The 16,378-nt window shown below is 39.8% G+C and overlaps 1 protein-coding gene across 1 annotated transcript in view; it reads right to left on the reverse strand.

The window, feature by feature from the left end:
- Positions 1-16,378, reverse strand: part of LOC110950029 (gamma-aminobutyric acid receptor subunit gamma-3-like) — a 113,649-nt gene that overhangs the window by 36,803 nt on the left and 60,468 nt on the right. Inside the window, exons 4-6 of the mRNA XM_051943561.1 lie at positions 11,635-11,726; positions 11,066-11,197; positions 6,624-6,706 (exon numbers count right to left, since the gene is read on the reverse strand). Coding sequence (XP_051799521.1) covers positions 6,624-6,706; positions 11,066-11,197; positions 11,635-11,726 — 307 coding nt within the window. The remainder of the gene's footprint in view (positions 1-6,623; positions 6,707-11,065; positions 11,198-11,634; positions 11,727-16,378) is intronic.

Raw genomic sequence — 16,378 nt, forward strand, 5'->3', positions numbered from 1 at the left:
GCACCATCAACTAATTAAACAGCCTCACATTCCACATTTAAAAGAACTTATTTTACTTTTTTTATTCTACATAGGGGAAAAAAGATGTTAAAAGCACTGTTTTTTTTTTTTTAAACTTTCATGCATTAACATTTTAGCACTATTAGCTCTTTAAAATGTTCACACAGCCATTATTTAGGAGGAGTTATTTAGCTCTTCAGTATCTATTCCACCTTAAAAACTGGTAAAGTAAGCTAGGCTAACTGCACGAATAGCTATCTAAAATGTTCCGATATTAATCATCAAGGGCGACTCAGTTTTCTTTTCAAATTTTACATGGAAAAAAAAAATCATAACAAGATGGCTAAAGGCACCCTTAGCTTCTTTAAGTGTTCCATCATTCAACATTTAGTACTCAATTTGCTGTTGAGTTTGCAATTATTCGCAATACACATTAGCGCCATTAGCTATTCAAACATTTGACTATATTTAGTATTTAAGAGGAACTCACAGTTTTGAATAGAGTTCAGTGACTTTCCTAACTTTCTCTCCAAGCCTACTATTTTAAGGTCTGACTTGTTTTTAACGTTTTAAATGCAACTCATGCTTATCTGACTACAGTATGGATGTAACAGAACTCTGTTTAAAATAGAACTTCTCCTGTGGTCTGAACACATGTTGCAAATGTAAGTTATCACAAAGCAAAAGAAAAGAAAAACAACTGACTGTATACACATTTTTTTTCGGCCAATACCTAGGAGTCACCTCTATAGAAGGTCAATATCATTTTATTTTCAGCATCAGCTGCTTTGGGGATATGTTTAAACTGCAAGCATTTAGGCTTTTTTTGTGGCTTTTTTCACCTTGTTTTCATACTGACACTGAAAGGTTTGACACCTGTCCATTTTTAGATTAGGTCTTCAATATGAAAACAAGAAAGTTGTGGGGAAAAAAAATCAAATCAGAGCAACAACTTCTGATGATTGACCATTCATGAGTCCCTGCTGAGGGGTTTCAAATAATTTAACAAGTGCATGATGGAGGTCCTCCTTCTTTGCTAGGAGGGAGTGAAAACCACTGATTACATCTTTATATGTATGACTGGCCTGTTTCACTGAGCTGTGCTGATGTTTCTTGCATTTTAGAACTATTAGTAGAGGGAGCAGCATGTCTTTGGAGTTGGCAGTGCCTTTCTTTCGGCCATTTGAGGTTATCACTTTGGTTAACGGTACTACTAGACAGATTAGGTGAAATGTTGCACATATTCATGGACCCCACAGTGTAAACCCTTGACTTATCCTGTAGCACCAGCAGACTAACATTTTCTGAAAAATATAAACCAATATTGGCCGGATTGATGTAGAATGTAGTGGACTTCAAAGGTTGAACCTTATCGGCTTTGGTGAATTCTAAAGTTTCCTGCAATGCCACTGGAAGTTCAACATCATTTAATAGCATCATATCAACAGGATCTCCCCGTTGGATTTGGACAACACTGTAGAAACATATCTGTTGTCCCCAGAAGTTGAACTCTAATGACTTCACTGACTTTGACTCTCGTTCCACTATGAGGCTCACATTTGTGGTTTTGAGGTAAATGTCTTGAAAAGCATTTTGGTGGCTTGTGACAAAGTGTATCACAGACATTCAGGTTTCCCTATCAACTGGTGATGTTCATGACTAAACACCTACATATTAGACACTTCACCATCAGCCTCAGCTGTACTTTTTGTTTAGTGCTCATGTTAGAATAGTAATACACTAAGCTCGTGTTTTAGTTTACAGTATACAGTATATTGTGGCATCAGATTAGACTAATATTATTTTCATGAATTTTCAGTGCCTGGGGAACAATTTAATGGCGGAAGCTTCCATTTTGTTCTGTAGCTGTCAGGTGATTGACAGGAGAGAACTACAACTACTTAAAGACTTTCTTGCACACATCCAGTTACCAAATGACCCTCAATCACAGCTGGCATTCTGTAATGCAGATATATATAAATATTTAATGGGTATGTGCAGTTATATCCTCCCAATGCAGCCTCACAAATGGTGGTCTTTAGGAAATGATTGCAGCCTGCTTCCGACGCTAATAACTGTATGAGGGCAAAGTGCTTGTAATCATAGTTGTGGCTTTTTATGGCCACAGTCCCGATAAAAATACAGTAGCTTAAAAGCTTCTTTGTCACAAGACTCAAACCACTAATTCTAAGCATGTTTGCAAGGTGTCAGACTGCCAGCATAATGTCTGTCAGGAATACATCTGCTGTCAAAAACAAACATTCTGAATTAATAAAAAAGATTAGCGAGGCCATGAACGCATCCATCAAGTTTATAATGTTCTTCCTCAATAAATGTAATTGATTGCAGCCATAATGGGGAGACTTCTAATTTGCTTCATTACAAAGAGGCAGAACCTTTTAAAAGCCTTGTGCATTAAGCTCCTTCGATATCATAATACATTAACAGCCACATGCCTGGAGTGGTAAGAGAGACTAAGAAGAGGTGGATGTTACAGTGCCTTACATATTTGGACTGTAGAGAAAAGTGAGGACCAACTGTGACTTCATTGTCAGATGTCCCTCGGGTACAACGACTGGTCCTCTCTGCCTCGCTCTCTACAGCGTCTACAGCAGATCCTCATCTCGCAAACCATCTGCTGCCGAATATGCCATTCGCAGGCTGGCAGCACGTTCAAGCAAAACAGACGGCAGCGACCTGAGAGAAACACTTGCTGCTCAGTTAGTTTATATCGTGTTGTACGGTTACGGAGCCTCTGAATGGATGAATGGCTTATCAGAGATGTTTGAATACCTAGAAATCAGTTGACCCACATGTACAGATATAGACATCTATGCTGCTGTCTTGAAATAAGACATAATACACAGGAACTGTTTCATTATTAGGTGTGGTTAGAAATCTCCAGCTCACTGGCCGTTTTGACTTTGTAGTATAGTTGCCCTTGTTCCTTAAGTGTTAGGATCTCACACAGATCGAAAAAACCTGAGTCACTGCTACATTTATTTTTAATGGGGAGAAATGTTGTGATCGCACTTTAAAATGTATTCCAAAGACAGCCTCACAAACAAGAATCCGAGCTTGCATTTGTAATCATTTTGCTGAGAGGCCAAATCTAAAAATACACCATGAAATTATGCAGTGTTGTTTTTTTTAAATCAAAATATGTTTGAGCAATTATGATTAGCTATCACCATGTTGGTGCGCTGGCAGCATTCTGCTTCAGCAAATACAGGACTGTAAGGCTCTAATTCATTGTTATTGAACACACTAACTGCTCATCCATTCCAGATGCAGACAGGAAAAATGCACCCACATGGGCTGCTGCAAATCCTTTCACCAAGGCAAGAGGCACAATGGAAGTCTATTTGTGGTCAATTGCTCTTTTACTAACTACAGCGCTGTAACATCCACTCTCATCACACTGTGAACAAATCGTATATATGTTTGAAAATAGTCAATAGATTATCCGAGCTCAATGCTGAGCGGAGGTTCAGTAAAGGCCTCTGATGAATACTGCCATCTGTAGTCGCATCAGGTAATGATTATTGCCGAAATTGAATCATATCTCACAGAGGAAAATGTCTTAGCCAACAGAATGGCCTGCCATACAAAATCAAATGTGATTTTGATGCTTTTTATGTGACAGGTGGGTTAATAAGGTGCAAAGGAGACTAATTTCTTGCCAGCAATAAGACATTTGTAATATAACAGCCATACTGCCATTTCCATCCACTTTATATATGTTTATATATATATTCATATATCGCAAAATGTTTTGTTTTTTGCTTTCTTGTAAACAGATGGCTAAGAATATAGCAGTAAAAAGTACATGTGCAGTTTTATTACTACTACAGCAAGTATGTGTCAGATCATTTCTAACGCAGTAGAACACACAGGGTTTCCGTGGATTTTTCTCAGTGGTTGACAGGAAGTGTGTAGTTTTATACGATATAGGAGCTGGCTAGGTTACAGATCAGGCTGCAGTGCCATGTCGCTACAGGATTTTTTCAAAATTTGGAACCTTAACTGTGTTTGATGAATGCATGTACAAATCAGTGCACCTTCCAAGTCCAGCAGTGACTACTTCACCTGCAACACTTGAAATAATGAGTTCTAATGTTGTGGGTGACTGACAATCTCTGTACAGTCTCTCCTCAAAACAACTATTTGCTTTTAGCACTGTTTGCATTCATGGAACTTACAATGCAGACTTGGACAGAAGATGAAATTGGGCTGAATTGGCCCTAAAAGTCTTCATATAGTCTCTTGCAGACAGACAGTGGTGGCACCACAGACATGAGGTTATTGTTATTATACGACTCATCTAATCCGCATGAGTCCACTTGGAGGACTGTATTCCATACATGTGCTATAGGTCGCTTCCATATATTTTTACACACGCGCACTACTGCTGAGCATGTGCATTGTTGCCCTTGTAGCAAAGTCACAATGTAGCCTGCCCATGCGGACACAAATTTTGGGCTCCACATGGATGTTTGTGGAGATGTACGTGTGGGCTCCTGTGGACTCACAAGTGATGAAAGTATCACCCTAGCCTAAGACTGCAATCAGCAGTCAGCTAGCTTAGTTTAAGCATAAAGAGAGAAAAAAAAAAGTCATTAGAACCCCTGAGTGCTTCTGACTGACTCAGTCTGAACTGAGGTAACCATTTGGATGAGAGGTGAAATGTTTTCAGTTATCAAAAAGAAAAGTCCAGTTGTTTTTTATTGAATCACTCAGGTTTACCAAGACCTAGAATCTACACAGACAGTTAGAAGATATATATTTTTTAACTGATTCGGGCTTAAATAACCTGATATCACGAGTTTCCTTACAGCACGACTGTTATTTTTCCCTTTCCAGTCTGTATTTTCTGGAATATGTTGCCAGTTTAGGGTTAAGAACAACATCACTGAAACATAACATTGGTCTCTAACATCCATGGAAACACTGATCTAACACATACTGCTCCTAAAGATTACTATATCTTGATTGTTTCTATGGATATACTATAAATAATGGGAACTTCTCTGCTAAGCCAGGTTTGAAAGGCAGTTGTGTTTAGTGACTGTACTAAGCCTCAATGTGGATTACAAATTAGCATTTTTGTTTCTGTCCTTCCTGCTGGTACACCTGTACCCCATGTCCTGCTTTTGGGTGCTCCATGTTCTGATTTACCCTCAGACTCAGCAGCAGCTCCACTGAGGTCCTTGCCATCTTTTTCATTTGGTAATTTTTCTGAATCTAATGACCCACTGGGAGACAGAACTACTGTCTGCACAGCTCTACATCTATTATTTGTAACTGACTTACAATTAAACTTTGAATTTAATTAATTTTAGAAGCGAAACCATCAGTAAAATAGTATATTATAGTGTAAAATGTGATTAAAAATTAGTAAAAACCGACATTCATATTATAGAACAGCAATATTTTTGACATAAGATGTCTTTGAGAGATAGCTCAGTAGTGACTAACTTCAGGACTTGAGCTGTTTTCACTGCAGCATTTGTGAAGGATCCTCAGCTCCTCTTTACAGGCGCCAAACAATCAAATTGCATTTGTGCTTATTTTATAAGGAACTGCATGGAGATTTTGTGGCTGTGAAATGAAAGAAAACCTGCACTGCAGATGCAATTGTACTTTAATGTGTTCCTGTTTAGAGGAGTAAAATTTGATCGCTGTTTTATCACCGCAGACTGACCACTGCAGTAGACTCCATTCCATGTGAAAATTAAAGTCTGTTTTATCGGAGAGAAATTATAGAGGAACACAGTGTTTTCACAAAACTTTAGCTTTTCAGTTCTGCAGCAGCTCCAGTTCAGTGTCATGTCACTGAAGCTGCCAGCAGTAATTATTAGGCAGGCTGTTATATATTCTGTTTACATTAGTTTTAAACGTTCACCCAAATGCCCATTCATTTTCCAGAATTGATTTAATCACTCATCTTTTTGTTGAACTGACGATCTTGGTTGATTTAACTAATGTAATTTCTATTCCCCTCTTCATACAATGTCTTCTCTTTGGCTGATATTTAAAGCTCCAGCAACAATCACTTGAACTTCAGCTGAGACCTCTAAATGTAGTCTGAGTAAATACCCGACTAAAAATGTTGCACCGCTGACAGTAATATGAGCCAGGCTTATTAAATATCCCTCTATATAGTATACGCAGTGGATCCCCAATCCCCTGATCAGTGATTCCCTCTGAAACTGGAACACCCCTACTTAGGGTATTCCCAACAGACTCTAAAAGTCTGCATCTCCCAGCATATTAAAAGCAGTTTAGGGCCCTCCTTTTGCTGAGGTGGCTCAGTAGCTGAGGTTGAGTTTATGCTAATTAGGTGCAGTTTTGTTCCCCATTTTGGCATTAAAATCATGCTTTTATTCCCACCTGCTCATACCAACTTAAAGATTGTTTTTGTCTTTTTATCTGCAGCATAACACTTCCCTGCTGTTAAATCTGTCAATACAATCTTTTCCCTCCATTTGTGTTCATGAAGTTCCCCATCTGCTTCTACTGGTTTACTTTAGCACGTATATAAACATAACCATGCATGAATATCTGCATATTTATGTGTGTTTTTCATGTATGCGTGTGTGTGTGCTATTGCCAATATTCACAGCTGGAGAAGACGAGAGGACAGGAGTGTTCGTCCATTGGGAAATTGTGGAGTTGCAGCTGGCATTCTGCGTTGATGGTCATCCTGTAGCGGGAGAGAGACACAGAGAGACAGACACACTTAGACAAAGACAGTCGAGGCACTAAAAGTACTTCAGATCCTTCATTTCTCGGGCCATGAAGCACATAGTGTTAATGCACAGTATTCATCACTGCTTATATCACATATGAAGTGCTGGCTTCAAACCGGATGGTGCAGGTTCACACTCGGTTGCTTTGTCGATGTATGAAATCCCTCAAAATGACAGAAGTGTTTCATCATCAGCACCGACATGTTTTCTCAGTCAGGTCAGGGCCCAAAGATTTGTGAGCTTTCGAGTATCAGGAATACTTAGCAATGATCGCTGGACAAGTCAGTACACCAGCTGTTTTGGGGAAGCAACAGTGATCACAAAGACACAGGGGATTAGTTTAACATGCCAAATATTAACCTAAATCCAACTCAGTTTATTTCCACTGTGTGTTACTTTAATATATCATCCAAAATTACATTTTTAGGAGATGAAGTATGGGCTGTAAAAATGGGACTAACAGGAGATTTTTCTTCAGCTGGTTATGTGTTGTTGTGTTTTTGTCCCTGGTAAAAATTTCTCATTAATTGACTGACTGAGAGCACAAAAGAGGAGCCTCAGTCAAAACAGGAAGAGGGCTGCCTCGCTCTCTTGTTTGTAGGTGAACAAAGTGCAGATGATGTACAATTCTAATTTGCATACTTCCTCGCTTCCCAGCCTGTCAGGAGCCAAAGAAAGCCCAATTTGGGCAAGAGAGCGGAGCTGAGGTGAAAAGAACAAGCAGCAGCGAACACAGCGGAGGCTTGAGTGTGAGAGATGTGTCAGTCGAGGCAAATATGCCCCCAAACATACGCCTCTTTAAGACTTAATATCCTTTTAATGAAACAATAATTTTCAAATTCATCACAGAGACACGCATTAGCAGAAGTGAAATTAGCTATTAAAACCCAAACATTTTGGGGCAAGTTAGTGATTGCGAAGAGGAATTTCTCAAATTTCTTTTTTCACATTTGTGAGTAGAATCAGTCTTCCTGGGAGCCAACATGCAGCGGTCTTTAGAAGTCACTTCCCTGTTAGTGTCTACACACAGCTGTGTGGGGTGCAGATGCAGGTAAATTATTCTTTGTCATCATTAAAAATGCCTGTTTTGGCAGACACAAGTCAACACCTGTTATGCACAGATGCTTTGCTTATAAAGCTATTGATAAAAAATATAGGCTTGTAATACAAAATTAAACTAGAATTTCTATCTAAACCAATGTGCGTGCATGAAAGAGCCAAACTCACTAAGCAAGAAAAAAAAAAGAAAACATCTTCTTAACTGCCTTTTTAAAAGCTGAACATATTTGTATGTTATCTGCAGAAAACTAAGAATGTTACCACTCTTGTAATAATGTTTGCTTTTGCACACTGAGCAAAATTAGCAAACATCTGGAGTTACGCTTCTCACAATCGAATGAAACATTAATGTCATCTTTCATCTTAGTTTTCTTTGTTCCCTCTTATTAATTAAGGAAAACAACAAATAATTAACCTCACCCCAACCATAATTTAAGTAATTATATTCCTTCCAGGTCTTTGGCTTGCTAATTGCTATCCTATGTTTACAAGCTAGCTCCATTTGTCTGTCTGCTGTTTGGTCCTTGGCAGGTATTGTGCAGCTGGTTGATCAGATTTCACCCAAAATAGCTGCAGAAAGCGACGTTGATACGAGTTTGTGGAAGGAAAACCAAAACACTCAGCCGAACAGACACTGAAACACTCCATAGAACTGAGAGGGAACAGCTGCACTGGTGGATAATTCTGTGGTTTTGTCATTATGAGTGACCCTTTTCATTTTACACATAATCATTAGGTCCTTTGCTAATGTAAAAATATTGATTACTACAGCATTACACTTGGGGCTGTTTTATAGCAGAGCATTTTAGTCTTGAACCAGTGGACTCCTCCTGATAATTTGCGTATTTATGGCTCAGTTTGGAAGCTCATGGTCGCAGTGTTATTAACCTCTACAGCACCCCAAATCATCCCCCTACAATTATGGGTTAGATTTTAGCTAATAATTACGACAGCTAGAAGTAAGCTTTCTCCAGTCCGTTTATAGATGGCTGCCTAAAAAGCCACATTTCGCCCTTCTGAGTATTTGTACAGGCCGGCATCACAATATACTGAAAGCTAACTTCACCTTACCAGTCAAGACAAATACGTTGAAATGCTAGAGTCCTACAGAAGAACCTTAGAGTCATTCAGTACGTTTTTGTTTGTTTTATTTGCTTCTTCATGACAGCATCTGAACTGTTGGGACGCAGCTGGATCTGTGCATGTGGTCCTCCAAGGGGCCTGAAAACAAGCACTCATGGTGGTTTTTTGATATTTGACCGAGGTCTAGCTTGAAATCCTTCATACACAGGTGAAATTGGATCCTCAAGACAGAAAAAGCTCATGTTGGAGCTTGAGGGTTCATACGCCTAGATGCCACTCAAATTTAAAAAGAATTGGTCCACTCAAATCCTGAGTGTTTTTTTTCTGTAGGCTGAGACACAGAGAGAGTTATTTTGCCATAAGGCCACGAGCAAGCGCACACGCAAACACACAACCCTCCGCTGTGTGTTGTTTTTACCACTGAGTAGCTGTCAGAAAGAAAAGAACAAGATGAACAGAACCGCATGACATGTTGGAAGAAGGCTTTTTATCTGATTGTCTCAAAGGTATATCAAGGCTTTGTAGCAAAGCTGATTAGCAAATTCCAATGAAAAAAAGCAAAAACAATGATGATACTTACAATCTAAACTAAGTCAAGTCATAGTTCTGTTGCAGTCTATTTACAAAAACAGATGGCATACGTTATCTCTGTCCAGATTGTTACCATTGCTGTCTTTAAAAGACTGTTTATATCAGTTAGACTCCTGGCTGTTGTCCTGATCAGCTTTCTGTCATGAAATATGCTTGAGGAGTACAGCTTCAGTGCTCATTGCTCAGCTTGTGTGTAGTTGTTTTGTCTTTAAAGTGAACCGGTTAGTGTCTCAGAGTTTTGCTGGGTCTAAAGTGAACCTGAATGTTGTCGGCCTGCCTACTATTCTCGTCTTCTCTGTTTCATTTTGTCACATTTTTTTTCCAGATCTTGTTGCTATCTTCACGAGAGCCCAGTTGGAATAGCTTTGTAAATGATTTCTTAAAATGTGAGTACTAATTTTATTTTGCGTAACCCAGTACTGAACGGTTCCAATAACCCAGACATATGTTTCTCTGGGTCAAACACTCTGTATTGCCCTGGACAGTTTTTTTTTTTTCCTGACACCCTCCCTTGTGAACTCACACATCACCTCCAGTTGATACTGTACATTCTGTGAAGGCTTCTACTTCTTGGGGTTTGAATTTGATTCGTCCACATGTCTGAATCAGTGGCTGGGAGCTGTTCTGTAGAAAGGGCTCAGTGCTCTTATTTTCCCACTTCCTCCCTGTATAGACTGACCACAATGGGTGGCACTGAACCGCCAATGGCACAGCTGTGCTTTTGTCTGTAGAAACTGTCATTGTACTTGAAATAAGTGGTGGTTAGACAGAGGACCAGCAGGGCACATATATCTGAGTGGGGGAGAAGTCGGTTCTGGTGTTTAAAGGACTGCTGAAGTCATTTTCTGATGGCCCCCACTGCCTCAGATCTAGGTACACAATTATAATGGTGACATCAGATGAAACCGTGGTTACATTTGGGACCGTTTGTTGGCAAAATCTGTGGAGTTTTGGATGTTACTGCTGCTGATGGTAGGTCTGGCTGGGGCTTCTTCCTGGTGTATCTTTGGAAGTCTATATATGGCATGCCTTGATCCACAATTCCTAAAAGGTCATAGCAGAAGTTGAAAATATAACCCTTATTAAGTGGGGAATGCTCACAAGACTGTTAAGTTGCATTGTTTTAGCTAGGTATACCTAATAAATTGACTGTATTTGTAACTCTTTTATACCGCTGTGACGTTCATTGAAATCCACTGACCTCTACTCACTGCAGTTTTGAAGCCATACATCTAAAAGCACATCCAGTACGGTGATACATTGCTGCCTGGCTCTGCACAAAAACAAGCTATAAAGGGAAATCCATGCTCACTGCTAACTCTTGAAAAATTATGGGTGATGTAACAATGTCCTCAAAAGTCTTGGGTGTCTGTATTAAGTCACTTACAATTTCATTTTGATTTCAGCGAATGTGGGTTTATACACTGTCAGCAGTTGACATTGAGGGTCACCAAAGAGGAAGTTATTTACATTTAAAAGGAGAGCCACCTGTCATTTATTCCCCGTGGTTGCTCTATTCAGGGATTTATATTCTTCATGTGGCTGTACTGTGCATTTTCATGCATTTGGAAGGCCTTTACCTCAGTGTGTAAAGTATTTTTCCATTGTTCCAGATCCGGAGCAGCTGATTGGGCGTCGTTATCCAGTGAGAATCAGCATTCTTGGAATTCCTAAAGATGGTGTCGGGCAGCCAGATCAGGCCGACCATATTGCTGGTGGAATAAAGAGGCAGACAAAAAAGGGAGAACAGAAGGTAAGAAATGACTGCTGCCGAATTCCTTCAGATTTCCCTGAAATGCATGACGCAGCTCTCCTTCCCAATAAGAGGATAATAAAATACTCGGGTGACTCGGGGAAAACAAAGCACATCAATCAATGTGTTCCATTAATTACAGGCCTCTTCCCGAGAGAGAGGAGAATATTGTTCTCAAATGAGATATTCACAGTATGAAAATGTTCAAAGACAATAGTTGCTACAGTGGAAAGAAAGACTCTCAGCAGCATCTTGGAGATGCAGAGAGTTTAAAAAACAAAGTAAATGCTGCAAATGCTAGAAGATATGTATCAATACAGCCACATAGGTGACATATTTAGGAGTTTATATAGCTGCCTGTGTATGTGCAGAGTGTTCTCAGTAAATCCAGTCTACCTGTTGAGGGTGAGAAGCCGCATGCTGCTGCTGTTGTACCGCAGACGGGTGTCCACCCAGGTCTGGGCGAAGATAATATCGATCTGGTACTCCTGGTGAAAGAAGAGTAGAGTCAATATACTGATCTGACCATCCTTTTCAGAGAAGCGTAGAGACATAGAAAGATGTGCACAGTGAAGTCTGAGCACTAAGCAGCCTCGGTCGAGTCCTTCTGGAGGAGCCGCTGTTTGTTTGAGCACAAACGTGTCCACATCAAAGAAAATACTAAAGCAGCACGGCGCTCACTGGAAACATTCAATTACATTTTATGCTTTTGATATGGAAATTAAAGCACACCATCTCCCAAACTGTTTACTTCAGCATATTTGCTTCACCTCAGTATTGACCCGTCTTCTAATTGTGAGATGTAGCGTGAGAACATCGACTCAGAGTTACTTAGCAGGTAAAATAAGTCAAAGAATTTGCCCTGCTTTCATTGTTAGAACTCCTCTGTATGTCTAGTGCTGAACAGTCCCTGTTTATGCCTTTTTTTTGCAGCACACAGTAACTTAAATCCTTGAAAAAGTGAGTATGAATGTGCTTTTATTTCCCCAAAGTGTTAAAGGTGAATTTATTTTCATAGTCCAGGCGCCTCAAAACATCGATTTCAAGTTTTCTGAAAAGCTTTTTTCCTTGGTGGGTTTTCTGGTGATATTGCAGCTGCTGCTTTTGTCAGACAGAAGTGTTGCACTAAAAACGTATAAAACAGCAAAAATCCAACAAGCAGGAACCAGATAGTTATTAAAATATCCACCCATCTCAATGATTTCAGCAAACACTTTAACTCTACCATGGCGCCTGCACAACTTGTAAATAATGGCTAAATATAACCAAACAAAAATAGCTGACAAACTCTGTCATTCATTGATCCTCTCTGTCTTTGAAGCTGCAAATTATAGCATTTGGATACATGTGGCTTCTGCTGGCAGTCGGCTCCAAACAGTTTAATGGCTGCTGTTGTTGTCACGTTGCCACAATGAAATTTTGCACTTAGCATTCAAGTCTTATGCTTATACATCTAATTATGAGACTTTTTATACAAGAAGTGGAAAGATTCCTCATACTTTTGTATCTGAAAAATGCATCCAGCACACCCTTTCCTGCATCCTCACTACACACTGACATGCTGTCACCTGCTGCTGTTATGTATCATTTCATAAGTCCCTCCTCCACCCCATCATCTGCCTGTAGGCTGTCACGCTATCACTTCCCACTCATTGTCCTCATGTCCTTTTAGGAGGGTGACAGACTGGGGGAGTGAGTGTGGGCTTTAAACATGTCCCACCCAACACGAAAGTGGGAAAAATGAGTGGGGAGCGACAATATCATAACGTAAATACAAAATATCAACACTGCACATATTCTACATTAAGATACTTCCCTTCTTTTCTACCATCTTTCTAGCTAGAGCAGGTGTGACTTCTGTCGACGGACTGGTCCTGTGAGGGCCGGTCTTTTTGTCCCATCCTCAGTGTTAATACCCCATACACAGATTACAACAGGTTGCCTTAGCTGTAGCAACATGGCTGATGAAATCTGTCATAACGGGTACAAGTTGCCATCACAGCTGAAAGTATTTAACACTACAGTGCATGTATCCAGCACTCATTGCTGAAACATGAATGTAAGAGAAAAACGTGGCTGTCAGGGCAGAGACGCTGTGGCAAAAAAAGAAACAAATAAACAAAAAACAAGAACTTGGTGCTCATTTTTTTTCAATGCACCAGTCCCACCACAAATGAGACAATTTCCAAGGTTTAACTGTCAGACTAAATTTGCTGCAGCCCAGCAGTCAGAATGATTTGTTCAATACTGTACAGTCTAAATAAACAGGTGAACACAGCTGTGAACAAGACAGAGACAGGATAAAAAGGAGAGAGCAGCCCAGATCCAATTAGAGATGCGCTATAAAAGGCATTCTGTGGCTGTGAAGTGAAATAACAATATATTCTCATGACCAGGTTCAGTCAGGCTATTTATTGTTGCTTTACAATACACAGAATGAATGGCAAATATGCTGTTATGTTTTAAATAATCTTTGCTTGCATCGACAGGAAAAACAAATTATAGTGGATTTTAGTAAATGCAGTAAATGATACCCCGACTGACAAAAACATGTCACTTTGAATTTGGTCTATCAGCCTCGGCTCAAAGAGCTCCAAGAGCTCCTCGGCTCCAGCAGCAGCCAGTGGCTCCAGCAGGAGCCACTGGCTGCTCAGGACCACTAATGTTTGCTTCAAGGGATCCTGAAGGAAAAGTTCTACATCTCAAAAGAACCCTCTGAGGCATAGATGCATTAGATTCTGTGCTGCAACTACCGCCTCACACATACCCTCCCTTTCCCCCATCTCAGCCTCTTTCCTACATTTTAACATTTTCCAAAACGATGCAGTGGGTGGAGGTGGGCTCAGAACTTGGGGTAAAGTTACATTTTAATTGCTGAGACTATATAACATTTATTTAATCAAGTAAGTTCCTCCGCAATTAAAATCTCATTCATCTAAAATAGGACATAATTGAAAAAATACTGCAGGATCGAGCAGGAGCAGTCGAGGATTTAACACATTTTAACACCCTGGAGTCAGACAGTGGAGAAACGGTAGCAGCTATTCACAGCTTCCTATCTCATAGGGGCTGAGGACCACCAGCATGGCCAGCAGAAGGTCAGTACATCAGCTGGAAGTCCGCTATAGAATGTAAACAAGGCGGACACCTCAGTGATAAGGTCAGACAGTGGGAACTCATTCACAATCTTTGGCTGATATGAAATGTACGAGAAAAATACAGTATTACTACTATATACTCCCTGTTTTGAGGCTGTGTCCTTGGGATGTGTGTGGCGAAGAGCTGATCCGGGTTTACGGTGATGTTGTGCAATTACAGGAGGATTTTCTATACAGGACGGTTTTATTTTTACATTTTAGTCATATTTGTCATCCAAAAATTTGTAAGGTGACCCACAGAAAGATGCACAGACTTTGATATCTTGTGGTGTTTGAATCGCTCCCCAAACTTCATGCAGTGTCACTCTTTTTGGAACTTTTCCGACCTTTTCCAAAAACAGGCAAATGAGACCTGACCTTCTGACTACATCTGTTGCCAGAATCCCTTTTGTTCCTGTCGCCATGCGTGACCTTTGGTGGGTAACGACAGGGAAACACCGCACTCATAATTCAGACGGCTACAGCAAACCTCCAAGTGTTACATGTTATGACTGGTGCAGATGAACTCTTCAGGCAATCCCCAAATGGGATTTTTCTGCTCTGACTTTGGCCCTTTAGGGGACTATATCTACAAGACAAGGCACTGAAGCAGGTGCATTATTCATAGACATTATGCAAAACAATGAAGCTGAGTGTGGGGAGATATCTGACTGAAATTAACTACGAAGGCTTGCATTATTCCCCTGGGGATCCATTTCAGAGACAGAAAACAAAGCTGTCACGGGAGTCTATTATTTATGGCCATTGACAAAAAACAAATGAATGAAGCAGAGACCTGTAGGTGAGCTAATCAAAGGTGACTTGTATTGTATATTGTCTGCTGGAAGAAGCCGGTGTAAAGTCAGAGACTAGAAGTTCATTATTTAGGGTGTAAATATTTTATTTTAGGTTGTAAAATATTCAAAATGTGATAAACGATTTCCCTCCTGCCCCTGACCAAGTTTTGCACAGCAGGCAACAGATACAGGAACTGCTAAAAAGCATTCATATAATTAAAAATGTATTGTTTCTCGTGTGATCTGTGAGTTGAATTAACAATCATTGAGAAAGATGACAATACTCCTTGCAAAACTTCTCCACATAAAATTCCTTTCTATTTATGATACCACTCAGAATGCACTTGGCACATCAAATAGAAGCAACACCCCCTAAAATATGTTGTTTACTTTGCACACAAAGGATATCAGCAGATAAACTTGAGAGAAAAACTTAAAATCTGGCTTCAGGAATGCAAATAGCAGTCGGAATTGGATAATATGAAATCCATTATTAAAGCCAAAGGATGTTGACAGCAAAGCACGTCTTACTGAAATTAATTAGCTTGACTTTAACGGCGTCAAAACAAATAACTTCCTCCTCTTTGCAGAGAGGCAGCTCGCTCTTCACCAATTACAGATGTCTTTCAGCCACAGTTTCCACATTTATTTACCCAAATATGCCTCCCGAGAGGGCAGATATACTAACTTTATGACTGTGTGTTCAGTCAGAGCTTGATTGAAAGCTCCCTGAGCCAGAAATATTTTGGCCTGAAAGTTTGTGACTGCAAACTGTCAATAAAAAAGTGTCTAGATTGGCAGTGACAGGGTTCCCAGATTAACATTTCTCAAATCAACGGTTAGAGTGAGTCATCTATTGTTTGCCACTTGCTCCTTCAGTCATTACCTGATGTGAGGTTGTGGTGAGAGTAAAAATTAGAAACAAAATAAACAGTAAGAAAGGACATAAAATTTAAATGACAAATAATTCCCTTTTGTTAATTTTTACTTGTGTACGTAGAATTTGACGCGATGCTTACTTCATTCCACTACTACTACCACCAGAATAAAGGAGATGATATTTTCATTCAGACATTGTCTCCAGTCACTTCTGTTTTACCATTTGTGATCGCTGTACCAAACTTATTGTAGAATTAAATATTTAAAACTAATATTACACCCCTAAACTGCCCTCTCAGTTACATTTTGAAAGAAACTTATTGTCAG

The sequence above is a fragment of the Acanthochromis polyacanthus genome, chromosome 22, assembly GCF_021347895.1.
Source record: "Acanthochromis polyacanthus isolate Apoly-LR-REF ecotype Palm Island chromosome 22, KAUST_Apoly_ChrSc, whole genome shotgun sequence".
Lineage (NCBI taxonomy): Eukaryota > Metazoa > Chordata > Actinopteri > Pomacentridae > Acanthochromis > Acanthochromis polyacanthus.